A 27,567-nucleotide genomic window follows, 5' to 3' on the forward strand; every position below is an offset into this window, starting at 1 on the left:
ATATTTCATACTACTGATTTGTTTTCAGACTTGGTTTCTATAGCATACATATGGCTTTCATATCTGTGTATTATAGGACACGTGAGAAAAAAAGAGACGATGGCAAGTGGAGAGACTATGACCGGTACTATGAGCGGACTGAAATGTACCGTGAGAAGTATGACTGGAGAAGAGGCAGGAGTAAGAGCCGGAGTAAGAGCCGAGGCCTGAGTCGAAGTCGGAGTCGAAGCCGGGGGCGCAGCAAAGACCGGGATCCCAATAGGAATGTTGGTGGGTCCATGAGCCTTCCCCAAAAAACTCCGTAGTTGCTTATCTTCCTATATCACAAGGGTGCCAGAGTGTCCCTTAAAAGTAACTGTACCTTTAATATGTTTGAACAATGTAAAATCTGGAATTATCTCAAAAAACTTGATTTTTGTTAAAGACAAGGCTCTAGTCTCAGGTTGGAGTTAAAGGAGTTTGACTAAAAAGAGCTATCCATAAGTGTATCATCGTATGTGAGTAGACTTAAGTCATGTTGTATAATTGAAACAAATGTCCTTTAGTCAACAAAGCTGTTACTGGAGGAAGAGGGTTGCCTGCTCCCCTACCCCCACCCCCGACTGAAAATAATTGATTTGCTTTAAGGTTGATTAGAGTATTTAAAATTAAAAAGAAAGAAATTTAAGTAGATTACTGGGATCCCAACCACTGATCTCCCAGGATAGCAGTTTGGAAGTCAATTCTTTTTTTTTTTTTTTTTTTTTGCGGTCCGTGGGCCTCTCACTGTTGTGGCCTCTCCCGTTGCGGAGCACAGACTCCGGACGCACAGCCTCAGCGGCCATGGCTCACGGGCCCAGCCGCTCTGCGGCACGTGGGATCCTCCCGGACTGGGGCACGAACCCACGTCCCCTGCATCGGCAGGCGGACTCTCAACCACTGCAACACCAGGGAGGCCCTGGAAGTCAGTTCTTGGATAGCATTCTTATTAAATATCAGTAGAGAAGCAGGTCTTTCTTCATTTTGTATTGATGTTGATGTTATAAAAGATGATTTTATACAAGTTACTGGTCAAAATATGTCACACTGTTGATGTTCCTGGTTTTAGGATATATTAATAATGAGAGCACTTTGAAATATGGACAGCTCAGTAAGTTTACTTCAGTATTCTCATCTTTCTTTTTCTGTGAGAAAATAAACGTAGTTTAAGAACATAGATGTCTGATCTTATTTGTTTCTTGTTTTTATTTTGTCTCTGAAGCAGAACATAGGGAAAGATCAAAGTTTAAGAGTGAGAGGAATGACTTGGAGAGTTCCTACGTGTCTGTGTCTGCACCACCTCCGAACTCTTCTGAGCAGTATTCCTCTGGGGCACAGTCTATTCCCAGCACTGTTACTGTGATCGCACCTGCGCACCACTCTGAAAACACAACGGAGAGTTGGTCTAATTACTATAATAATCATAGCTCTTCCAATTCTTTTGGTCGAAACCCTCCACCAAAGAGGCGATGCAGAGATTATGATGGTAAAAGTTCTCTTCTATATTGTACCCCAAAGTACTAGTAAAGCAAATGTTGCTAGTAGTGCATACCTTTTCATTACAGTCTGGATTTTATTAAAAGGGGTGAATGAGGAGGAGAATCTCTTTTGGCATATGCTTCTTGTTGGGTGTAATAGTTTGGCTCTTGTTAACAGAATGTTTAAATTTTACCCTTTAGTTTGTTTTTTGTTGTTCTTGTTACTTCAAACACTATAAGTATACCACAAACTTTGGTAGACACTAGGAATTTTAATTTTTTTGTGTGGTGTTTGTCCCTGGGAATTTGTTAATAAGCATGTATAACCTACTTACAATTTTAACTTGCTAACTTTCCATTTGAATGAATGGATCAGGCTGTGTGTGTGCGTGCATTTATTTTAATTTTTTATTATGGAAATATTTAAATATTTACAGAAGTTGACAGAATAATATAATTAACCCTAGTGTATCCATGATCTCGCGTTAACTCATGGGCAATCTTGTTTTTGTGTATACTTCCACCACTTCTCCCTGGCCTGTATTATTTGAAGCAAATAACAGACATCATAACATTTTTTCTCTAAATATAGAATGTATATATTTTTACATTTTATTTATTTTTAAGTAGGGAATAGAATCACATGATTCAAGCATTAAATCACTGTCACCCTGGTCTTCCAGCCACAAAGATCTCCTTCCCAAGGACAGTTGAATGCTGTCAATTTCTCGTGTCTTTCCAAACATAGTCTTTGCATGTGTACATAAACAAAAACATATATTTCCCCCACTTTCTTTTTTACATAAATTCTAGTATACTATATACTATTCATACTTCATTCATACTATGCATAATGTTTTTTTCACTTAGCAGTATTTTCTGGAGTCATCCTGTGTTAATATATAAAGAGCTTCCTCAGTATTTTTTACACTTCTTAGTATTCTGTATGTACAAAAATGTGTTTAAACCTGTTTCTTTTTGATGGCACTTTTGAGGTGTTACAAATATTTTGCTGTTACAAACAATGCTGCAGTGAATAACCTGGTACATAATGCTCAGTTGAATACTTTAAAGTTTCAATTCCTAGATGTAGCAAGAATGGTTGCTTTAGAATAATAGCATGAAAGTAGATAGTTGAAAGTAGATCATCTAATTCAAGTTCCTTATCCCTCCCCACCTTCGTTAAATTGTTATTTAAAATATCTGAATTTTTATTACGAAAACTCAATAGCGAATGGGTTAATCTAATAGTGGTTGGTAGCCTGTTTTTGATCCAGTTATTTGCTATCTCAACAAAGTGTAGTCTCACAGTATAGAAAGTAGAGAGTACACCTGCCCCTACCTCAGGGATATGCGATGGTTAACAGAGTAACACTCAGAAGGCTTTAGACTCCCTGGAGAAAAAACACCTCATAAATGAGATTGGTGGGTGTTTCAGGGACTTGTTTGTTTTCTAAACTCTGGGTAGATCATAATAAGATTTATCTTCTTACAGAAAGAGGATTTTGTGTACTTGGTGACCTTTGTCAGTTTGATCATGGAAATGATCCCCTGGTTGTTGATGAAGTTGCTCTGCCAAGCATGATTCCTTTCCCTCCGCCTCCTCCTGGGCTTCCTCCTCCACCACCTCCTGGAATGTTAATGCCTCCGATGCCAGGCCCAGGCCCAGGCCCAGGTCCAGGTCCTGGCCCAGGCCCAGGCCCAGGTCCTGGCCACAGTATGAGACTTCCTGTTCCTCAAGGACATGGCCAGCCTCCGCCTTCTGTTGTGCTTCCCATACCAAGTAAGTATATGTTGAATATTTCTTTAGTGGAGAATTATATTTAGAAGAATCCATACCTTTTACCTAACTTGACACTAGATTTTAAGTTTTTGAAAAATAAATTATTAATAGAATTTGGAATATATTCCCATAATTAAGATGTTTTTCTTTATTTTCTATCCAGTGTTACATTGCATTATTTTTAGTACCTCCAAGTGTAAATTTTATCAATAGTGGTCTAATCTATATTGACCTGGAGTCAGAATCTTGCTAATTGATAGCATCTTAAGAAAGCCAGTGTTTTGAAGAGGTCAGAAAAAAAAGAACATGCCAGTAGTTCAGTGAAATTTCCGTCTTTAAAGAAAATCTCTGCAAGAGTATTGAAATAATCTTTAAAACATTTTATTATGGAAATTTTCTTTTTTTTCTTCCAGTTTTATTGATATATAATTGATGTACAGTACTGTTTAAGGTATTCAGCATAATGATTTGACTTGTATACATCATGAAGTGATTATCACAATAAGTTTAGTGACCATCCATCATCTCATATAGGTACAAAATTAAAGAAATAGGAAAAAAAATTATTTTTCTTATGGTGAGAACTTTTAGGATTTACTCTGTTAACAACTTTCATATATAACATACAGCAGCATTAATTATATTTATCATGTTGTACATTATATTTCTAGTACTTATTTATCTTATCATTGGAAGTTTGTGTCTTTTGACTGCCTTCGTCCCATTCCTTTTCCCCTCTATGGAAATTTTTGGATATACACAGATGTAGAATAATAATATACCATGTACCATCATCCAACTTAAGTGGTTATCAATATTCAGCTGTTTTTGTCTCATTTATTCCTCCCCCTCCCTACACACAATTTTTTTGCTTATTTTTTCTTTTTGCTGAAGTAAATTTCAGATGTCATAGCATTTCACCAGTATGTACTTCAGTATGAATCTCTTCAATGATAAGGACTTCAAAAAAAAAAATCAATATGCTGTTACCACATCCACCAAAATTAAGAGTAAGAAATGTTTAAAAATGATCATTTAAAAAAACTTAACTGGGGCTTCCCTGGTGGCACAGTGGTTGAGAGTCCGCCTGCCGATGCAGGGGACATGGGTTCGTGCCCCAGTCCAGGAAGATCCCACATGCTGTGGAGCGGCTGGGCCTGTGAGCCATGGCTGCTGAGCCTGCGCGTCCGCAAAAAAAAAAAAAAAAAAAAAAACACTTACTTAACAGTTGCTGGTTTAGCAGAAACAGAAATAAGACTAAATTTTTTAAATGTAACTGAAAAAATTCTGGGGCAGACAGTTTACATGTGTACAAAGGCATAAGAAAATATCTACCCAAAGACATTTAATGTTTTAAGAGTTAGCAAATTATTTTTAAAAATGGTTGCCATTTAATTTATTTAAGTTGTACTTTTTCAATTTTGGGGTTTTTTAATCTTAATTTTTTTAAATTATTGCAAACTCACGAGAAGTTGCAAAAATAGTTTAACATGATTCCATGTACCCATCACATAGCTTTCCTGCAGTAATATTCTTTATAGAACACGTTTCATTAAAGTTGATAACGATTCGGAGACATTTAATGCATAGATTGGTCAATAGCAATATGGTTATTTTAACAGTGTTTGTTAGTATTTAATATTGTCACATGAATGGTATAATTATGAAGCTCAAGGTGAGATTTTATTTCCCAGATTAAAAGCCATCTTTGATGTATAGGAATTCTCACAATAAAAGATCTTAACCTCATTTTGGGAACATATCTGTTTAAAAGTTAAATCTAAGAATGTCATTTCCCCCCAACATTTTGCTATGAAAAATTTCAAGGAAACAAATAGCATCTAGGTTCTACAATTAACTAAAAATGTGATCTCTCCATGTTTAGTTTTCATGCCATTTCACGGTATGTTGTAACATCAGTACACTTAAACATGTTTATCATTAACTTGAGAGTTCTGTAGAACTCTCTCACCGCAGAAAGTTTGTTCAGGTCCCTTGGTAGCCATTTTCTACTGCCCCTCCAGATGCAACCAGTTCTGCCATTTTTCCACCCTAGATTAGTTTCGTCCGTTACAGAACTAAAATGTCATTTAAATTAATTATGTACCCAGTGCTTAACCCTGCACATATCAAATTCCTTAATTCTGTTCTAAGCCAAAGTAGGTATTTTAAGTGTGAATATCCAAATTAATACTTGGTGTAGTGAGTATTTTTATTAGCTGGGAAACATTAATGCTCTACCTTTCACTTTTGGTTGTCTGTAGGACCACCTATAACACAGTCAAGCTTGATAAACAACCGTGATCAGCCTGGGACAAGTGCAGTGCCCAATCTTGCACCAGTGGGAGCAAGACTACCTCCTCCCTTACCCCAGAACCTCCTTTATACAGTGTCAGAACGTAAGTATACATTTGATTTAAAATTGCTAGGGTATAGAAAAGCCAAGTTTTCTCAGAACAGTCTTACACTTAAAAAAAAATACAATTAATTTCTGTTTTTATGGACTGTGCTATATAAAAATTATATGTGTGTTTGAAGGGCAGTTTAGTGTGTGGTTATGATATATAACTGTATTTTAATTTTGTGTGATAATGGGAGAGAAGGGCAAGGCCTTCTGTATTGGAGACGTCTACTCTGCTGTAGAGTAGCAACGTTCCTCCACTAAAGGAATTTTATTTTGAAGCTTCTGTTCAAAAATTGTTCCTCTGATTGAATTTCCAAAACATAAGGCTTATCTCCTAAGAGTATACAAAAGGTCCGATAAAATATACCTAATTATTTAACTTGTAATGCTGAAGTGAAGATAGCATCATTTAAACTGTAATATTTAGTGGTTAGGCTGTTTTGTAACATTTATGTTTAACTGTAATAATATGTTTTTCTTGGATCCTAATTCTCTTTTATTTCTTAAGTGTTTTTTTTTGTTGTTGGTGTTGGTTTTAGTTGACTAAGGCTTAAAAAAATTTTTCTTCAAAAACATAAAAATAAGGTAGTTGGTGGTTTAAAATGTCAGACTGTGAGATTTTCTTTACAGAGCTAGGTAACTTTATAGATAAATTCATCTTTTTTTGTAACTGTTTATCATAAACATTTCTTCATCTCTGTCATGACCTGGAGAGGCAATTTAGAAAAGTAATTAAGCCCAGGTTCAAATTCTGCTTCCATCACTTGTGTCATTGTGACCTTAGGCAAGTTACTTAACCTCTTTGTATCCTAATTTCCTCTTTTGTAGAATAGAAATAATAATAACATTACTCACCTCATTAAGGTTGTTTTGGGGAAGAAATGGATTAATACCTATAAAGCATCTGGAATAGTATCTGGCACCTAGCAAGTTACACGTAAGGAATAGTTATTATAATTTTGTAGTTATCATTGTCTCCATAAATTTCAGCCTCTCTGAAATCAAACCTGTTATCTTCCCTTAAGTCTCTACTACCTCCACAATGCTTGTCTTTCTTTGTTAATGGAAATAACACCCACCTTATCACCTAGAATTGAAACCCTGACATGACTGACTCATTGCTTTGCTTTTTTATATCTAGTTAATCGAAAAATTGTTCCTCTTTTTCTTTGAAGCATCCCTTTCTGTCTCTTCCTGCTGTGGCTTCTGCCCTCATCCACGCTTGAATCACTTCACATTTCGGATTATTGCTACAATCTTCTTGAGTCCATTACGTTTCACCCCCATCTTGCCCCCATGTCACACCACATAATGCTGCTAAGCTAGTCTGCCTAAGAAAACCAGCCATGACAGTTCCTTATGAGAACTCTTCAGTGGCCATTATTTCCTCCTAAACCATAGATGAACCCCTTTCTATGGCTTCTCTTTCTATAATCTATTCCTCACTTCTTGGTAGTCTCTTTTCACTATTCCCCCATGTGTATTTTCTGTGGTCAGGCCAATTATAACCCTGTCTGTGCCCCTGTCATGACTCAACTTTGTTTTCCTGTCTTCATTCTTAGTAATGTACTCCCGCTCCTGTTTTTGTAAGACCCAGATCTTCTAAGTCTATGGGGAACATTACTGCTCTGTTCTGAACTCCTACAGTACCAAAAAGCATTTATTACGTAATGACATATAATTGTACATAGGTCTACTATTTGATTTCTTTTCATTTATGTAAATCAGCTGTGCTTCTTCAGAACGGAAACCACATCTGATAGTTAAGTAATTGTCCATACTGTTTCACTTTTAGTATCTCACCGTCTTCTAATTACTATAGTGTCTTGTTGCAGTGCGTATTTGTTTTACTGCTTCTCTCATTTTTTTTAATTACGGGAAATTTTATAAAAATAAAGAAGGTAGTATAATAAACTGCCACATTCCCATCACCCAGCTTCAACATGTTTCATGTTGATCAGTCTTGTTTCATCTATTCCCCCCTGAATCAGCTCTTAACATTACTTCTTAATGCCTTTTATTTATCTGAGAGTCTTTTGCAGATGACACATTTTCATATTGTTAAATTTAACATTGTGACTCACAATAAAAATTCCATTTTGTTTTTAATTTCTAAAAGATCTGGCGATTACCATTTATTTTAATATTGTTAAATTTAACATTGTGACTCACTCTATAAAAGTTCCCTTTTTTTTTTCCCAGCATGAGATTTTTATTTTCTATTTCAGATAAGTTATGGGGAAATGTATATCAAATTTTGTGCCCTGAAGTACAGCTTTTTTTTTTCTTTTTAAATTTTTATTGGAGTATAGTTGATTTACAGTGTTGTGTTAGTTTAGGTGTACAGCAAAGTGAATCAGTTATACATATACATACATCTACTCTCTTTTTGTTTTTTAGATGTTGGGGGTAGGAGTTTATTAATTAATTTATTTTTGCTGTGTTGGGTCTTCGTTTCTGTGCGAGGGCTTTCTCTAGTTGTGGCAAGCGGGGGCCACTCTTCATGGCGGTGCGCAGGCCTCTCACTATCACGGCCTCTCTTGTCGTGGAGCACAGGCTCCAGACTCGCAGGCTCAGTAGTTGTGGCTCACGGGCCTAGTTGCTCCGTGGCATGTGGGATCTTCCCAGACCAGGGCTCGAACCCGTGTCCCCTGCATTAGCAGGCAGATTCTCAACCACTGTGCCACCAGGGAAGCCCCATCTACTCTCTTTTAGATTCTTTTCCCATATAGGTCATTACAGAGTATTGGGTAGAGTTCCCTGTGCTGTACAGTAGGTCCTTATTAGTCATCTGTTTTATATATAGTACTGCGTATATGTCAATTCCAATCTCCCAATTCATCCCTCCCCACCCCTCACCCCTTTCCCCCCTGGTAACCACAGGTTTGTTTTCTACATCTGTGAGTCTGTTTCTGTTTTGTAAATACGTTCATTTGTACCATTTTTTTAGATTCCACATATAAGTGATATATGATATTTGTCTCTTTCATCTGACTTCATTCAGTATGACAAAATTTCCATTTTGATTTTAATGAAAAAATATCTGGCAGTTACCATTTATTTCAATGACTTAGCCTGATATTAATTCAGCAAATATTTTTTGAGTGCCTACTATGTGCCAGGCATTGTGCTACACCCTAGGGAGCCAAGATGAACAAAATGTCTGACTTCATGTTTGAAGATGATTTTTCTGTTATTTCTTAAAAGCCAGACTATTTTTGGTATATCAGTAAAGTCCTTTTAGAACTGAAGTTTCAAGTTTCTGTTTTTCAGAGGCTGATAACATTTCTAAGAAAATTTGGGGGACCAGTACAGTTAGCAGCTTCTTATTTTGCTGTGTTAAGGACTGCATATGAAGACATCTAATATTTCGATTTTAAAAATACATTTTTATACCAAATAACTCAGAATAAATGACAGTCCTTTTAAATTTGGCTTTATGAAATATCACATTTTTTTCCCATTTTTGTTTCAGACCAGTAAAGGGCAATAGCTTCCTATTGGCATTTGTGAATTAGTGCTTTAGAAGATAGTCTTATATGCTGTGTCATTGTTTATAAAGAGACTTAGTTGGTGGGCAACTGAACATTTTGAAACTTATAGAATATTCAGTATTGGGAAGTTTAAAACTCTACTATGCAAACTGCTTTCTTCCTTTCTTAAAAGTTAAAATGTGATTCCAAAATTTAGAGAGAAATTTGAAAACCTAGGAGATGGTTTCTGATAATCTAAACATAAAAAATTTTTTTTGGTGAGTGTAGTTTGTTATTTATAAATTTTTTGTATCTTTCTATTCAGTTGATTTTAAAACATCTTTTTTTTTTAATTACCTTTGAGACAGATAAGTTGAATTCTTCAAATTGTTCAGGTTTACTTTTAAGCTATACTTTATAATTTCAAGAAAATTAGAACTTGCTTCAGTTCAAATGAAGTGAAAAAGCTATATGTCTGTTTGCAATGTAATAGGGAACTTAAGCTATTCTTAAAGTTTTACAAGTTGGGAAAGTTTAAGTTACAGATTTTTTTGGTCATTGAAACTATCATTAAAATTCACAGCATAGAAAATGTGCGTAAGTGAAGAACAGCATATCAAATGGTATTTAGTTGTGAAAATTATGTCAATAGGGACCCAAATAAACATAGAAAAATGAAATCTGGATTTTTGGAGGTAAGAATAGGAGTCTACTGAATGCTAGGTACTGGGACTATACAGATGAATAAGAAATGATTTTTCTCCTAAGAAGCTAAAAATCTATTAGTGGGAAAGAAATATGTTAAAAATTACAAACCCACAAAAATCAATCACAGTGTATTTTGCTGTTAAAACTAAATGAACAGAGTGCCTCAGAAATACAGGTAACAAAGGAACTAATTCTGCCCAAAATAAAACCTTCATCTAGTCTGTAATTATCACTCATTTTTTAAGAGGTCAGTTGAATGTTAAAAGAAGAAAAAGAATTACCTCACTGGAAAACTGGGTAGGATACATGGGGCTCCTGGTAATGCTATTTAAAACTTAATGTCAGAAATGGTTATAATTTAGAAAAAGCTCTGAAATTTGGTTTTTGGAGTTAAGATGTCCGAAATACTCTGAAAGGGACTTAAATAATGAAACGTAGTTGGAATTGTATGGAAAAACACCTATTAAAATCAACTCTTTCCTTTGAAGTACTTAAACATTTTACCCAAATTTGAAGTCACCAATTCAGTGTACGGTTTTGGGGTTTTGGGTTTTGTGGGTTCCCCCTTCCCCCTGCACAGGACAGGACTATTTTAAAGTATACTCCCTTTTCTGCCTTAAATTTGACCTGTTTATTCTGCTTCTTTGAAGAAGTAGGAGTAGAAATATTTTGTAACTGCTAGGCTCGTTGTACTGGGTATGTGAAAGAGTGATAGTAAAATATAACATCCTAGATTTTATTTATTTATTTATTATTTTTTTTTTTTTTTGCGGTACACGGGCCTCTCACTGTTGTGGCCTCTCCCGTTGCGGAGCACAGTCTCCGGACACGCAGGCCCAGCAGCCATGGCTCACAGGCCCAGCCGCTCTGCGGCATGTGGGATCCTCCCGGACCGGGGCACGAACCCATGTCCCCTGCATCGGCAGGCGGACTCTCAACCACTGCGCCACCAGGGAAGCCCAACCAATTTGATTTTTAAAAACTTTTTATTATGGAAAATTTCAAATACAAGAGGAGAGCAAATAGTGTAGTTAATTGTCATTATTCATTTAGTGGCTTCAACATGTATCAACACACGGTTAATCTTGCTTTATCTGTAATTCACTCCTGACTTGATTATTTTAGAACAAGTCCCAAACATAACATTTAATCTGTAAAATCTTCATTATATACCTCTAAAAGATAAGGGATAAACACACATGCACACAATTACTATACTTTAATCACAATCCCAAGATATTTATAACAGGTATTATTGTCAAATATCCAACCAGTGTTCATTATTCCCAGTTGTATCATAGATGTTCCTTTATAGCTGGTTCATTTGAAGCTGGATCCAAATAAGGTTACATATTACATTTAGTTAATATGTTTTTAAGTCTTTATTTGTTTATTTATTTTATTTTTTTAAAGTCTTTAAATCTGTAACAGTTTCTCCAACCTCTTTTTTTTCTCCTTGACATTTATTTGTTGAAGGAACAGATCATTTGTCCTGAAGAATTTTTCCACAATCTGGACTTGGCACATTGCATCCCCTGGTGTTATTTAACACATTCCTCTATCCTCTGTATTTCCTGTAAATTAGAGGTTTAGATCTAGAGACTTAATTAGGGTCATGTTTGCTCCCCCCCCCCTTATTTTGAATGAATATTTTATTGATGGGGTTTTGTACTTCCTACTGCAGTATATCATGATGTACATAATACCAAGTTGTCTCCTTTCTGTGTTACAAATATTGATCACTGTGTACAGGTGTTTTCATCCTGATGCATCCGTTTAAAAAGTTGCACGTGGTTATTTGTGATCCCTGCCTAGATCTCTTGTTTCATTGGGGTTATAAAAGTGTGATACTCTAATTCTATTATTTCTTCTACATTTATTGGCTGGCATTCTACAAAGTGAAACTTGGGAGTTAACCATTTCTTTAACCTGAAATTCACTTTTTACAGGAAAGACAGGATAAATGCTTGTGTCCTTTCATTTATCACTTTTCAGAAAATGAGTTTGTTTCCTAATATCTTCCAGAGGTACCACTGTATTTTTTTTAAGTATCATAAAGAACTCATGGATTTCTAATGTTTGGTATGTTTCACCCCATTATGGCCCTTTTTGATGTTCAAATTGTCTAGTTTTTGACCATGGGGAGCCTCTTCATGTTGGTTCTGCAGATTGCTTTGTTTCGTTTTTGACATGCTAGTGTTTGGTAGCCATCTTGCTTTTGGAGGGACAGGGTATACTAAGGTGTACCAGGCCCATCTTAGAAGTTTTCTAACCAGTCCTAGAATCAGCCTTTTATCTGAGGAACTGTTTCTTTTTGAAATACTATTTAGAGACCTGAATAGATGTTGTTAAAGAAAATCACGGCTCATTTGAATAAACAGCCATCTTTCTGAAGTGTCTGAATGCATGTTCTTTGTCACTCGTTTTAAAAAGACATTGTACAAAGTAGCCTTTTAGTTTCTAATTTACTTTGAGACAGTTATTAATTAAATACACATGGTACATTGAGTGCTGTATCATAAATTTAAACTAGTCATATGGACTGAGATTGTACTTCCCATTTTTCTCTTTAGCTCACTACTGCGTTCTGCAAGGAATTCTCTGCAGTAGGTCATGCTTAAAACTATTTTCAGATCATTGAGGATATGTTAAATTGTTTTTGCAATGTAATGATTGATCCTTTTTTCAGTTTTGAAAGGATTGGTGCTAAGCCCCCAGTTATGTGGTCTGCTTATACAGTATGATGTGTCACCTCCTCTGCTCCGTATATAGGAAGAGAAGGGTAGTAAAGTTTAGCACATCTATTTCTTCTCTGCATTTACTGTGAAATCAAGTGGTGCTTTGTGACTTGTCTTATTAAGGTGTATTAATAGTCTTCTGGATTGTTCACTTTATAAGGACATTTCATCAGGTATAAAAAAATTCTAAATTCACTTTGTTTTGTGTCACATAGTGAATGTCTGTCTGACTTTAGATATAAAATATTGAGTAAATCTTAAAAATAGGTCTCATACGAGGTAGTCAGTGAAAAAGATACTATTAAATAACCAACCAAAGGGGGGTTTTGCTCCTTGATACCTTGTCTTTTTTAATCTTGTTCTACAGAATTTGGCTTCATTGTTTCTGACATTTCTTGCATCCATAAATATAGATTCTAAATGTGCTTTCTTTCCAAAAGTGGTCCTTCATATCTGAGGTAATTTCATGTGTACAGTGGCTAGTCTGTTCACCTGGGATTTTTTCCTTTTTTTCTTTCTCTATGTTTGTTATCCACCTGCTAGTAGGATAACGAATTTTCACTGTCTTGTTTAATTTTTTCTTTTGAATATTTCTTATTCTCTGAGGGTATGCTTGTGGTGGGTTTCTTTTTTTTAAGTTCCTTTATTATTTTTCTTTTTTCTGCTCTCAGGGAGTATAGTTTGTGCATACCTGAAATTATATGAGTTTGGGGAGGAGTGTTTTTATTTTTTTTAAATGGGTATGACAGCTTTGATAACCACATGTCTCATTGGATACAAAACTCTACATGAATAATAGCTCAAGGTTCCGTTGTCTAATAACTTGATATGGTTGATTGTTCAGTTTTGGGTAAATCAGCACGTAATTATTCCATTTAAGATTATAAAAAATGGTCGTTTTGCAGTCACACTATCTAATTCTTACTCTTTTTACCTCAATGCATCCTAACCAGTTGCATGTCTATTTCTTGAGTTAGAAAGTATCTTAGTAACATCTTTCTTGAGTACAGTTCCCATTGGTATACTTTCTCTGTTCTTGGCTCAAGTCTCAGGAAGTAGATCATTGCTTACGAGAAGCTTGTGACTCTCAATCCCAGCTGCCCTCCTATTCTTTCCTCTGTAGGACAGCCCATGTACTCTCGTGAACATGGTGCTGCTGCATCTGAGCGACTTCAGTTGGGGACACCGCCTCCTCTGTTGGCAGCTCGTTTGGTGCCACCTCGAAACCTCATGGGATCCTCCATTGGGTACCATACCTCAGTCTCCAGCCCCACCCCTCTGGTCCCAGGTAAGCTTTGCTACAGATGGCCATCCACCTCTGATCTTTTGTACCATAAACTGGCCAACCTAAGAGGTGATCTGGTATCCTGATCTGCTCTCACAGATTCCCATTAAAACTCCTAGGTAGTTTTATTTTTTGTTTCTCTGCTTCTTTGGTTTGTCCCTAGTGGCTCCTAGATGATTAGGTCTCCTGTGTGTCTGTCATCTCTGGTGTTCTTTGTATTTACTTTCCATGCCTCTGTAACTAAGGTCATGCTAGTTCCTTGAACTAGTTTCTAATCCGATAGATAGGAAGAGAGTATCTACTTGAATGGTTTCTAATCAGTTACATGTTATAAGAAAACTAGGTTAATTTTCCTTTAAAAGAAAACGAAAACATCTGGTTTCTTCCTGATCATAGATGAAAATGTCTTTTTCCCATCTGTCCCTTGTTGTATGGAATGGCTGTGTATAATGTGATTTCTTGAAAACTCTTCCCTCCTATTGACATGTACATTTTGAAGATCTATGGAGTGCTTTGAGGGTGTCTCATGAGGTTTTTAACATTTCTCACTTTGCGTTTAGATCTCAGTTCATCATGATTAACTAAAGGACTTTCAAGTTTCTTAGGGTTCTGTGTATTCCCAGGAATTATCAGATCGAGGCTATTTGATTATGTAACTTCTTTAAAACTTTCTGCAGCCTTAGCGTAGATTTTTCTGTCAAGAGTACCAAGTGGTAACTGAAAACTTTTAAATCATAATTTGCTGATCTTATACTCTGAATTATAGAACTAATTGGCTAGTAATAAAGATCTGAATGTACCTTATCTTGTAGCTGAAACCTAATACGAGCAACAAAGGAGGTTTTTCCACTAAGAAAAAAAGATGCAAGGATTTATATTGATAAATCACAACTGTGAGAATCGGCATCTTCACTCCATCTTAACCTTCTTTCATTTTATGTACGATGAAAAGGATATTTTGGAGATAAACACATTCAGAATTTTTTTTAAACACTAACAAAATATTTATTTAGCATAAGAATTTTAAAAATTAAATTTTTAGGGACTTCCCTGGCAGTCCAGTGGTTAAGACTCCGTGCTTCCACTGCAGGGGGCGTGAGTTCCATCCCTGGTTGGGGAACTAGGATCCCGCATGCCACGCACAGTGTGGCCAAAAAAATAAATAAATTTTTAGTTGTAGAGAAAACACAGAGAACATGATAAAAGTGGCACTGATGAAGCGGGTGGTAGTAAAATAATGATTACATTTATAAACATAAAATGTATCTTATTTAGCTGTTTGAAATCAAACATTTGAGATATATTTTACATATGAAATTGGCTCTTTTCTCTCCAGTTTAAAGTGCACATAACCAGGCACTTCCCTGGTGGTCCAGTGGTTAAGACTCTGTGCTTCCAATGCAGGGGGCGTGGGTTTGATCCCTGGTTGGGGAACCAGGATCCCACATACTGCGCAGCGCGGCCAAAAAAAGAAAAGCAGATAACCAAATAAATAGATTGGTTTTTTCCCCCAATTAAAAGAACACCGAGAAATTAGGTGAGACGTGATAACAGAGGAAACCCAGCCAGTCATTTGTATATGGCGTTCATGTATGTGAAAATTTCTCTTAAAAATGTGCATTTAAGTTTGCATTAGGTGATTAATATAGAGGACAAAAATGGCTAGGTAAACAAATCCAGAAATATATCAGTAATTCAGAATGGATTTACATGTCTGTGTTTTGTGACTGGAACATTTTTGTTTCTTTGACTTCCAAATAGGTTTATCTATATACTATAATTCAAACAGAGAAATATATATGGGTTGATATATTTGTTGAAGAAAATTCATTTTTCTGGTTATTTTATAATAGGAAATGATTTAACTACTGTTATTTGTTTCATGTTTTGTTGTTTTGTTTTCCCTCAGATACCTATGAACCAGATGGTTATAATCCAGAAGCTCCTAGTATTACCAGTTCTGGTAGATCTCAGTATAGGCAGTTTTTTTCAAGAACACAGACACAGCGCCCAAACCTGATTGGCCTAACCTCTGGAGATATGGATGCAAATCCAAGAGGTAAGAATGCATTTAACTTTTTCTCATGCTAAATGTCATTTGGGCATAGTATTTCTGACCTCACTAAGGTCTAAAAATACTTTCAACAGTCTCTCTTTGAAGGGTGCTGTGTAATGATCTCAAATGCTTTTGAATATCTCCAGATTTTACTTTAAAGCCATAAATAAAATAAAAATAAATATATTCTGCTTATATTTATTTTTAAATAAAAATAATACTAGTGTTAATTAATTGCTCTTTTTGTAGGACTTTAGGCTATTTTAGGCACTATGCTAGATGTTAGATATAGAAAAACGACATGATCCCTCACCTTCAAAGAACTAATCATTTAATGGCCTACTTTGTGTTTTAAGAGCTGTGCTTCACACTAGTAACATTGAGAATTTTAAACACTATGATAAAATTATCTTTTGACTATTATTTATGATTAAAACCATATGTTAGGACCTTTATAAAGCATAGCCACAAATCTTAAAAGATTAAATGCAAGCATTGCCTTTAATATGGGTTGATACCATCCTTTCACCTCCGCTCAAAACAAAGTTTGGTTAAAGCGTTTGATGAGATTCCAGTTTCTTACTTCTTATTATAGTTAGATTTCCAGTATTTAATTTCAGTTTGAGTGACTGGCCATGTGCCATCCTGATTTAATTATATGGTGGACAATTTTCCTTTTCTTACCTTCTTTCTTATCCTGATTTTATTAACTCTTCTTTACTGCCATTTATGACATTATTGCTACTACCAGTTAACAGTTTTGTGTCAAGATTAAACTAAATCCTTTTTAATATATTATTATCTCTAATATTCCTTACCAACAACTTAAATGAGGTACTATTTTTATTCTCTTTTTCATATATAGACACTGAGGCGAAGAGGGGTTAAAGAACTTGCCCATTATTAATTCTTTTCTGTTCTATTCTATTCTATACATCAGCGGTCTCCAGCCTTTTTGGCACCAGGGACAGTTTTCGTGGAAGACAATTCTTCCACAGACGGATGGTGCAGCGGGTGGTGGTGGGGATAGTTCAGGCGGTAACACGAGCGATGGGGAAGCTTGCTAGCCCGCCGCTCACCTCCTGCTGTGTGGACCGCTACTGGTCTTTGGCCTGGGGTTTGGAGACCCCTGCTATACATGACAGAACTAGCATTTGGACCCAGGTTTATCTAATTCCAAAGAATATGCTCTTACTTTCTGTGCTGTAATGCATATATTGTTACCAAATTACCTGAAATTAGTGGGAAGTTCGTATTTTCAGCCCCACAGTGATTATTCTTTGCTGCTGATTTTACTTTTGGTGGAGTTGCTAAAGTTATGGAGAATACTCAGAATATAACGTGCAGTTTTGGGTTGGTATTTGCTTTTTGGTTCAACACACCTCTTTCCACTGACAGGTAACCTGTCGTAAGGTCAGCGTCGTATAGTATTTTAGTCTTAACTGTTGTGAATGGAATGTGTTAATTTATAACATTGGCTTTGAATTTTCCTTTCAATGTTTAGGTTTGAATAATCTTAAACCTACAAAAAAATCAAAAGTGCAATAAACACCTTAATACTTTCACTTAGGTTCACCAGTTGTTAACATTTTGTCAGCTTTGGGCATGAATGCTCACTTGTGTGCACTCTTCTCTCTGTCTTCCTCCCCTTCCTCCCCTCTCCCTTCACATTGTTTTCTTGAATCACTTGAAAGTAAATTTTGGAGATTGTGACACTTTAAGATCCTTTAGTTTACATCTGAGAATAAGACACAGTACTATATACGTGCAATATCGTTGCCACACATAAAAGAAAATCATAATTCCATAGTAGTATCCTATCCATGTGAACTTCTTGTTGAATCCTATAAGGAGACAAATATTTCACTCCATTTGTGGCCTAATAAGTTTGATCACTTGCTGTAATTGTTAGAGCTCTCCATTGTAAAGTTTGTGGAGTGGTACTTTGGCATCAGATAAATATCTTATTCTCCAACACCCTTTCACTGATTTTTTTTTCCTTCCATTTATGATCCTTGCCTGAATCAGTCATTATTACATCAGAGTTGGCTAGGAGTTTTTAAATGCGCATATTGTATTTTTGAAAAAGGAGGCAATTGATAATTTATTTTTGCTGTTAAACATTTCTGAAAAGGAAATGGTAGTAGCCAGGTGCTATTCACAGTCATTTTTAGCTTTTGGACTAAATAATTTTAATCATTTGAAATTCCCCAAATACAACGCATGGTCAGTAATGTTAATTTTTGTTTTCTACAGCTGCTAACATTGTCATCCAGACTGAACCACCAGTTCCTGTTTCAATTAATAGCAACATAACCAGAGTGGTTCTTGAACCAGATAGCCGGAAAAGAGCTATGAGTGGTTTGGAAGGGCCACTGGCAAAGAAACCTTGGCTGGGAAAGTAAGATAATTTGCTAATTAGTAACATCTAATTGATGTTTCTGGTTTTTTGTTTGCAGTAGTAAATTTGTAAAATTAAGAGTTGTCATTAATCATTAATTTTCAATCTGTGTGCCTTAAAGCTAAGGTTCCCAAAGGCATCATTAGTATGTCTTAAACATTGAAAAGTTAACAGAATATTGATAATAGATATTAGTAATTTGTACTAATTTCTAGGCCTAACCCAGTATTAGAATTATTGAGACATCAGTCTTCTTTCTTTCTCTCTACCTGTTTGATTCCCATGTAATAAGGATAATGTGAAAATTACCTAGTCATTTCTGAAGAATGTTAAGTGCTTACAAAGGATACTTGAATAAATATAAACTTACATTCTTTGCTGATTATCTCTTGCCTAGGCATAATGTAGGAGAATTAACCAAGATCTGTTAATATTCCTTTCAGGCAAGGGAATAACAATCAGAGTAAACCAGGATTCTTGAGAAAGAATCAGTATACAAACACCAAATTAGAAGTCAAGAAAATCCCTCAGGAATTGAACAACATTACCAAGCTCAATGAACATTTCAGCAAATTTGGAACTATTGTTAATATCCAGGTAGGTGTAGCTATGTTGGTGACAAAATCCATGTATATAATGTATCTTCAAAAATATTCCTATCAGCTTACCTTGCTTAAACAAGCCAGTGATTAGTCTGATCATCTCTGCTATGTGTTTTAAATTCCACTGTGTATCTGTATGCCCAACTTTATGACGGAGTTGTTGTGCTGAATTTGTCCTCTGAATTCATTTGGTTCTTTTCTGCAACCTCTTCCTGAAAGACAGTGGGCCAGTTATTGTATTTTTGTTCATACTTGTATCTCTGGACAGATGACTTTTTTACCTGCTTTAGTGTTCTAACTAAGTAGGTAAGATTTTTGGTAACTTCTAAGATTGTAATTTTGTTTACTGACTGCCTTTTATTTTGTGAAATATTAATTGGTTAAGGATGGTTCTAATCTTGAGAATTGTAGGCACTGTAACATATAATCTAACATCAAATAAACTGAAGCTTTTATATTTTGCTGTGTGTTTGTTAGATATTTGAATTTATCAATTTGTGGTTGGGTGTTACGCTGTAATTGAGGGTACTAGAAGGTCTGTTAAAGTTGGGATTTCAGTCAGTTACCCCTGACACGCAGTGTTGCCATCAAACCAAAATATGATTTATGTATCTCTCACTACCTTTTTCCTCTTAAATTTTTCCTAGGTCATTATTCTTTATGGCATTTAGAAAAATTAGGAAGCTTTTAATGTAAATGAGTATGAGTCTGCTTGGGTTGCCATAACAAACACCATAGACTGGGTGGCTTAAACAACAAAAATTTATTTGTGGGGAATCCAAGATCAGAATACTAGCCAATTTGGTTCCTGGTAAGGACTCTCTGGCTTGGAGACGGCCATCTTCTTGCTGTGTGCTCACATGATGGAAGGAGAGGGAAGGGAAGAGACAGAGAGAGCTCTTCCTGTAAGGTCACCAGTCCTGTCTGATTAGGGCCGCACCCCTTTGATCTCATTTAACCTTATTTACCTCCTAAAAACCCTGTCTCCAAATACTGTCACATTGGGGGTCAGGGCTTCACCGTATGAATTTGGGGAGGACATAACTCATTCCATAGCAGTAGGCCATAATTTATATAAGCACTATTCTCTATTTGGGGGAATTTATGTTGTTCTTACTATTTTTTATAAAAACAATGCTATTGTGAACCTCCTTTTGTATAAACCTTTTATTTTTTTATGATGCATTGCTGAATTAAAGGAAATTTTAAAACTTTTTATTTGAACTGCCAAATTGTTCTCCAAAAGGGTTGTGCCAGTTGATGCTCCCTAACACAATGTGTGAACCTCATCAAAACTCTAATATGGATCCATTAAAAATTTTTAGACCAGTTTCATAAGTGAAAAATTGTACTTGCTTTAATTTGCTTTGTTTTTATTCCTAGGTAGACTCTAATTTATATAGACCATTTGCAGCACTTTTGGATTTACCTGCCCACTGTCTTTGCCCATTTTTTATGAAGGCATTTATAATAATGCTTTTCCAAGCCTTTGCCTGTCATATATATGAAAATTACTTTTTCGTTTTGTCACTCATTTTGTTTGTGGCAGGTTTGGACTGACAGTGGTTTAAAATTTTATTTGGTCAAATTCGCTGTTTGTCTTTATGGGTCCTGCCTTTATAGGTGTGCATAAAAAGGCTTTCCAAAGCCTCAGATTATACAGATATTCACCTTTTTTCCCTGGGTTTTTTTGTAAAATGTTTTCTCTCTCTGGAGTTTATTTGGACGTGTAAGATACCAGGGAGGAACCTAACAACTTTTCCCCAAGTGGTTATATAACATCACTAGGATTATTTATTAAATAATCCAATATTCTTTCATATATAATGTTGAAATACACATGTTATCTTTTAAGGGATAGCTAACTTTATTTACATAGGATTCACAATGGATTTCAGCAGGCTGTTTTCTACTTTTGAATTTTTTATCAATAATTTATCAATATTTGCTTAACTACAATCATTAATTTATGTGTGTTGTTGTTGCTGTTGTTTTTTCTTATAGGTTGCCTTTAAGGGAGATCCAGAAGCAGCCCTCATCCAGTATCTTACCAATGAAGAGGCCAGAAAAGCCATTTCCAGCACTGAAGCAGTTCTAAACAACCGGTTCATTCGAGTCCTGTGGCACAGGGAAAATAATGAGCAGCCAGCACTACAGTCGCCAACACAGCTGCTCCTGCAACAGCAGCAAACACTTAGTCACCTGTCACAGCAGCACCATCACCTGCCACAGCACCTTCATCAGCAGCAAGTGCTGGTGGCCCAGTCTCCTCCCTCAACGGTACATGGGGGTATTCAGAAGGTAATCTACTGGTTCACAGGGAATTAAAGGTCCTTTAATCCCATCCTCTAGATCATTGTTTCTCAATTTGTGGTCCTGGGGTCTTCTATATCAGAGCCATTCAGTTTGATTTGTAGACCGGCAGCATCTGATCTCCTAGGAGCTTATTAGACATGCAGTTTCTAAGGCTTCACCTAAACTTACTGAATTAGAATCACTATGGGTGGGGCCCAGTAATCCGTTTTAACAGGCTTTCCAGGTGATTCTTACGTACCTTGAAGGTTGAGAAGTGCTGTGTTGCATCAAAATCACTTATCTGGGTGCACATTCCTGGGTCTTACCTTCTCAGATCTAGAGTCAGTCTCTAGATATTGGACCGTAAATCTGCATATTTAAGAAATACCTTTAGTGATTCTTCTCAACACTAAAGTATGATAGCCATCCATGACTGAACAACTTTGAATCTAGAACAGCTTCTTTGTTTTGTGTTAGAATCAGACACTCTTTTTTTTTTTTTTGGCGGTACGTGGGCCTGTCACTGATGTGGCCTCTCCCGTTGCGGAGCACAGGCTCCGGTGTATATCCACCTCTTCACTTAAAAAAATCAAACCTTACAGATGATTGAAGCACCCTTCCTTCGCATTTCCTTATCTTCCTCCGCATTTCCTTATCTTCCTCTCCAGGGTAATTACTGTCCTAAATTTGTATCATTCCTAGCATTTAAAAAAACTTCCACCATAAATATGTTTATTTTGTATATGCAGATGATGAACAAACCACAGACATCGGGTGCATATGTTCTTAACAAAGTTCCTGTGAAACATCGTCTTGGACATGCAAGTGGTAACCAGGGTGATGCAGCACACTTGTTGAATCAGTCAGGTGGTGCTGGAGATGATTGCCAGGTATATATTTCTGTGGACCTTTAAATATATTTAGAGTTGTTCAGTGACACAAAGAAATTAACAAATTGATTAGCACCCAGATTTATAATGTCTTATTTCCTCAATCAAGATAATTGTGAGAGCTAACCTAAATGTGGCCGGTAAACTTCCCTAATTTCCATGATTGAGCCAGAAATTTGCTAGTTAAATTTTCTTTTCCTATTGAAAGCTAAATAGGAATTTGAAATTTTTAGCCATTTATTAATAGATGTCTATTAATCCATTCCTTTTATAATGTTTCTTCTTTAACATAATTAAGAACATCATGAAGGGGATTCAGTCATAGTCAATTCGAAAGTCAGATTTTTATTTTTATTTTTTTTGCGGTACGTGGGCCTCTCACCGTTGCGGCCCCTCCCGTTGCGGAGCACAGGCTCCGGATGCGCAGGCTCAGCGGCCATGGCTCACGGGCCTAGCAGCTCTGCGGCATGTGGGATCTTCCCGGACCGGGGCATGAACCCGTGTCCCCTGCATCGGCAGGCGGACTCTCAACCACTGCGCCACCAGGGAAGCCCCAAAAGTCAGATTTTGAAATATGTTTTTAAGTAGTTTCCTTTCCTTTTGGGAATATATCTATATGATGACTGTCCAGATTGGTGATTTTTTTTTCCAAGAGAGCTAGGAAAACTGAAAAAGAACAGGTGGGGTTAGCCCTCCTAGACATTAAAAAATAATGTGAAGTCAGTATAACTCAAACAATTTGATACTGGCACATGAAGAGACAGACCAGTGGAATAGAATTGAAGACTGAGATTATAGACTCACTCACAAATAGGAATTTATCATATGCTAACACATTATCTCAGTTCAGCGGGGAAAGTATGGACTCTTTGGTAAATGGTATTGGGATAACTGGATAGCCTGATAGAAAAAAAAAATTAGATCCATTTTTAAAATTACATAGTAAACCAGGATAATGTCCACAAGGACCTGAAATTTATATGCTGATGGTAATGCTAAATGGTATAGCCTCCGTGAAAGGAAATTTGGCAGCATCTAGCAAAATTATGTATGCATTTACTCTAAACCAATAATCCTCCTCTAAGAATCTGTGCCAAAAATATACTAGTCAAACTATAGAAAGACATATGAGCAAGGCTAGGGAATGTAGACTCTCTTCAATAGCAAAAGACTGGAAACAATCCAGTGTCCATCAGTAGGGGACTGGTTACTTAAAATGTAGTACATGCATACAATAGCATATGTGTAACTTTGCAAAGGAATGACGAATATCTTTATGTGTACCATGAGGTGATCATCAGGATACATTAAGTAAAAAAAGCAAAATGGGACAAAAAATGTAGAGTTGGCCACTGTTTATTTAAGAAAGTTGGGGCAATGAATACGTATACTTGCTTATGATAGAAAAAAACAAAAAAAGGAACCCATATAATTTAAGTCTTGGTGGTTACGGCAAGGATAGAAGAAACTAGACAACTTTAAAAACCTCCAAAGCATTTCTTAATTCTGTCCACCAGAAAGGTCTAGAAACAGTGACCCAGCCTGATGGTAATGAACCTTGACATGCCCCTTCCCCCAGCTCCAAAAAGAACCAGGGATCCTTGAAGAAATGGCTGTTCCCAGATCTGGGGGTGACAGTGTTCCAGATGTCAAACCAGAAAGTGAGGAATTTGTCAAAGATTACTAGCATCCTATCAAAGAATGAAAAAATGTCATAAAGGCTCTAGAACTGCGCACCAATTTAAAGGAAATTCAGAGGACAGAGGGACGTGTTAAAGGATACCATAGAATCCTGTAGTGAATACTGCAGGATGAATGACCTGGTTTCTTCCAGAAGTGATTTGCAAAGAAAAGAAAGATACAGAGAGGGAAACGGAATTAAAGGAGACTTTAAAGAGATATAACCAATTGCATTATATGGACCGTAGTAGGTCCTAATTTAAATGTGAAAAGAATGTTTAGAAAATTATAATAGAATCTGGAAATGTGACTATTTAACGATATTAAAGAATTGTTATACCTTTTAAGTGTGACAACGGTATTGTAGTTTTACTTAAAAAAGAAAGGAGTCCTTATCTTTTAGAGATACAACTGAATTATTTACAGATAAAATAATGTGTGTGTTATGATGATGTAGTTGGGGGTTTAAATAAAACAAGGTTATTTTATATAAAATAATGTAAATTGATGGTTGTTTCTGCTTGCTGATGGATACGTCAGGTTTTTTATATATAATTTTGTACTTTGGTTTGTTTCAAAAATTCGATACTAGGGCTTCCCTGGTGGTGCAGTGGTTGAGAGTCCGCCTGCCAATGCAGGGGACACGGGTTCGTGCCCCGGTCCAGGAAGATCCCACATGCCGCGGAGCGGCTGGGCCCGTGAGCCATGGCCACTGAGCCTGCGCGTCCAGAGCCTGTGCTCCGCAACGGGAGAGGCCACAGCAGTGAGAGGCCCACGTACCGCAAAAAAAAAAAAAAAAAAAAAAAAAAAAATTATTCGATACTAAAAGATAGAAAAACAAAAGCAATCTCAGACTTTGAAGTCACACAGCCCTTACTGACTTGACCTGCCTCTTACTAGCTGTGTTAAATAACTGGCGAGCATTGGTTTCCTTTTCAATAAACTCAGTTGCTATGGGGATTAAAAAATTTCATATTGGTAAAGCATAAAAGAGAAGTGCTTATTCGTACATAATAAGTGCTCAGTAACTTGTAGGTAGTGCCATTTTTATTTTGATAAATAGTAATAACAGCATGAACATCATCTCTGCAGGTTCCTACAGTACTTGAGAGAGTTTCCTGTGTATTTAAAGTAGCTTAAGTTTTAGGACAATTAAGTATTGTATGATTGAGATAAGTTTTGTATTTGTATATATTGCGTGATTGAATTTTCCATGAATTTCTTAGTATTATATCCTGTGTCCCTTATATAATATATTCAAAGTTAATTTAAAAATAAATTATAAATTTATTTATTTATTATAAATTGTTTAAAAATAAATTTCTGAAAAAAAATAAATAAATAAATTTCTGTTCAGAAAGGAATCTAAATACCAAAACAAGCACAGTAAAGATGGTCACCATTTTACTTGCAAAGTTAGATCTGTGAGCTAACTACTTATGGTTGGTTGTAAACTCATAACATTTGATTAAATATAGTATTAAGATTATGACTGCAAAGTACCTTAATTCTTAGGAGGGTTTGCAGTTAGAACATGCATTCTTATTTGGCATTGTGGAAAAGAGCTTAATGACATTACCCTCCCAAAGACCTCCAGGAACACACCTGTAGTTGAACAACTCTTATTCAGTGAGGGAGTATACACAGTGAAACCATGGAACATCTCATTTAGAGGGTGTTAGCAAGGACTTATGTTAGGATTGGCAGTGTTAGGTGATTTGTTGGAGGGTTAAAGGAAACAGGAGTAATTCTATGATCAGATTTCCTAGTAGTTTACCTAGAAGGAGGGAAGACTAGAATTATGCTAAAGCTGTAATTGGTAAAGAAGCTGTAGTCACTCATATTAGCCAGGGTAGAGAGATGTTTAGTCATTTTTATGGTTTGGATAGTATTCATGGTTTGTGTGTGTGTTCAGTCGTGATAATGGAGTGATCTTGTTTTTGCCTTGATCCACCATGGGCACAAGAGTGACCTTGTCTGAGGTTGATGTTCTATGAAAATTGTTTATGTTTAACAAGGGGACACTAAGGCCTAGCTGTGAGTGGCAGTCCAGCTCCTAGATGTCAGGAGTTGTTGTTCTTTTTCCCATAATTAAAAAAAATATAAAGAAAAGAAAGATAAGTGATTGTATTCAGAAACACAACATTATTGCTTAAAATTAGTTTTTGTTTTTATATTTGAATGACAATTGAGTTTATGTATAAAGAACTTGTTTTATAAATGAAGTTTTTAAATGTAAAAAAAATATATGGAGTCTTTTTAAAAAATTATTTTAAGGTATTGCTAAGATTTAATTTAATTATATTTGTGTTTCATAGATATTTTCAACTCCAGGCCATCCAAAAATGATCTACAGCTCCTCAAACTTAAAGACACCTTCAAAACTTTGTTCAGGATCAAAGTCTCACGATGTCCAAGAAGTTCTTAAAAAGAAGCAGGTAACAGCCTCAATTCTTTTCCTTCAAGAGGAAAGGATCTATTGAATTCTTTTTTTTTTTAATACATTTATTTATTTTTTATTTATTTATTTTTGGCTACGTTGGATCTTCGTTGCTGTGTGTGGGCTTTCTCTAGTTGCGGCGAGCAGGGGCTACTCTTCGTTGCAGTGCGTGGGCTTCTCATCACGGTGGCTTCTCTTGTTGTGGAGCTTGGGCTCTAGGCACACGGTCTTCAGTAGTTGTGGCACGCAGGCATCAGTAGTTGTGGCTCGCGGGCTCTAGAGTGCAGGCTCAGTAATTGTGGCTCACAGGCTCTAGAGCGCAGGCTCAGTAGTTGTGGCGCACGAACTTAGTTGCTTCACAGCATGTGGGATCTTCCTGGACCAGGGCTTGAACCCGTGTCCACTACATCGGCAGGCAGATTTTCAACCACTGTGCCACTAGGGAAGTCCGGGATTTGTTGAATTCTTAAGTGATTATATTAACACCTCTGAACAGTTCATGTTGTTATGAAACTACATTTTAACATTTATTTAGCTGCTGCTTGATGCATTGTACACTTGAAAAAAAGATGAGCAAACAGAAAAAATGTTTTGCAGTTGCCTTTCAGTGGCTACATCAAGCACAAAGAAAGAACTTTTTTCTATGTAAAAGTAAAAGACACTGAGCTGTCGTCTCTCCTCCCACCCCCCCGCAAGGGAGAGAAATAAACACTTTTATTTCATTATTTTCTCTTTTAATTCCTTTCTGGCTTCGTAAGTTAGGTAATATTTCACGTGAAGTGTAACAATTATGTAGTTATTATTCATGTGACTCACTTCTGAGTTTCATTATCATCTTAGATTTAAACTCACAGTTTTTCAAATAAAATAGTTATTTATATATATTATCTCAGTATAATTGGAGATTTAATTAACAGAGGGGTTGGAGGCAACATTTTCCAGGCAAAAATCCATAGATTTTGCTATCATTTCTAATCTATAGCTGCATGTCACTTTTAGACTTTATTTTTAGACTTCAAACTTCAAAAATAAGGATTTCGCTTATTATGTGGGGAAGTGAAAACTTGTTTTTCTTTACATACATATTCAGGTCATTTAAGTGAATAAACCTCATAGATACAGCTAATTAGTGTTCAGTATTTTAAATATTAAAGTACAGTTACAAACATAAACTCTTTTATGTTGGAAGTGTTGGGGAAAATAGGTTTAAAGGTTTCATCTCTGGCTTCAGCTATTTTTTGATTAGGAGGAAAATCTGTCTCGTATAAGGGATGACTCAGAAGAAATGAGTTGAGACTGTAGTAGCCATATATATC

General features: G+C 36.1%; 1 protein-coding gene across 6 annotated transcripts in view; it reads left to right on the top strand.

Moving 5' to 3' along the window:
• The window catches only part of RBM27 (RNA binding motif protein 27), a 65,885-nt gene that overhangs the window by 22,163 nt on the left and 16,155 nt on the right, over window positions 1–27,567 (top strand). For 2 of the 6 annotated variants that reach the window (XM_019924647.3, XM_019924641.3), the window contains exons 5-15: window positions 77–270; window positions 1,241–1,504; window positions 2,992–3,279; window positions 5,544–5,678; window positions 13,726–13,890; window positions 15,797–15,946; window positions 18,200–18,344; window positions 18,788–18,941; window positions 20,951–21,247; window positions 21,991–22,131; window positions 26,130–26,249. In XM_019924647.3, coding sequence (XP_019780206.1) covers window positions 77–270; window positions 1,241–1,504; window positions 2,992–3,279; window positions 5,544–5,678; window positions 13,726–13,890; window positions 15,797–15,946; window positions 18,200–18,344; window positions 18,788–18,941; window positions 20,951–21,247; window positions 21,991–22,131; window positions 26,130–26,249 — 2,053 coding nt within the window. The remainder of the gene's footprint in view (window positions 1–76; window positions 271–1,240; window positions 1,505–2,991; window positions 3,280–5,543; window positions 5,679–13,725; window positions 13,891–15,796; window positions 15,947–18,199; window positions 18,345–18,787; window positions 18,942–20,950; window positions 21,248–21,990; window positions 22,132–26,129; window positions 26,250–27,567) is intronic. The other 4 variants (XM_019924643.3, XM_019924642.3, XM_019924644.3 and 1 more) reach the window with 4 other exon arrangements.

Source organism: Tursiops truncatus, chromosome 3, assembly GCF_011762595.2.
Source record: "Tursiops truncatus isolate mTurTru1 chromosome 3, mTurTru1.mat.Y, whole genome shotgun sequence".
NCBI lineage: Eukaryota > Metazoa > Chordata > Mammalia > Artiodactyla > Delphinidae > Tursiops > Tursiops truncatus.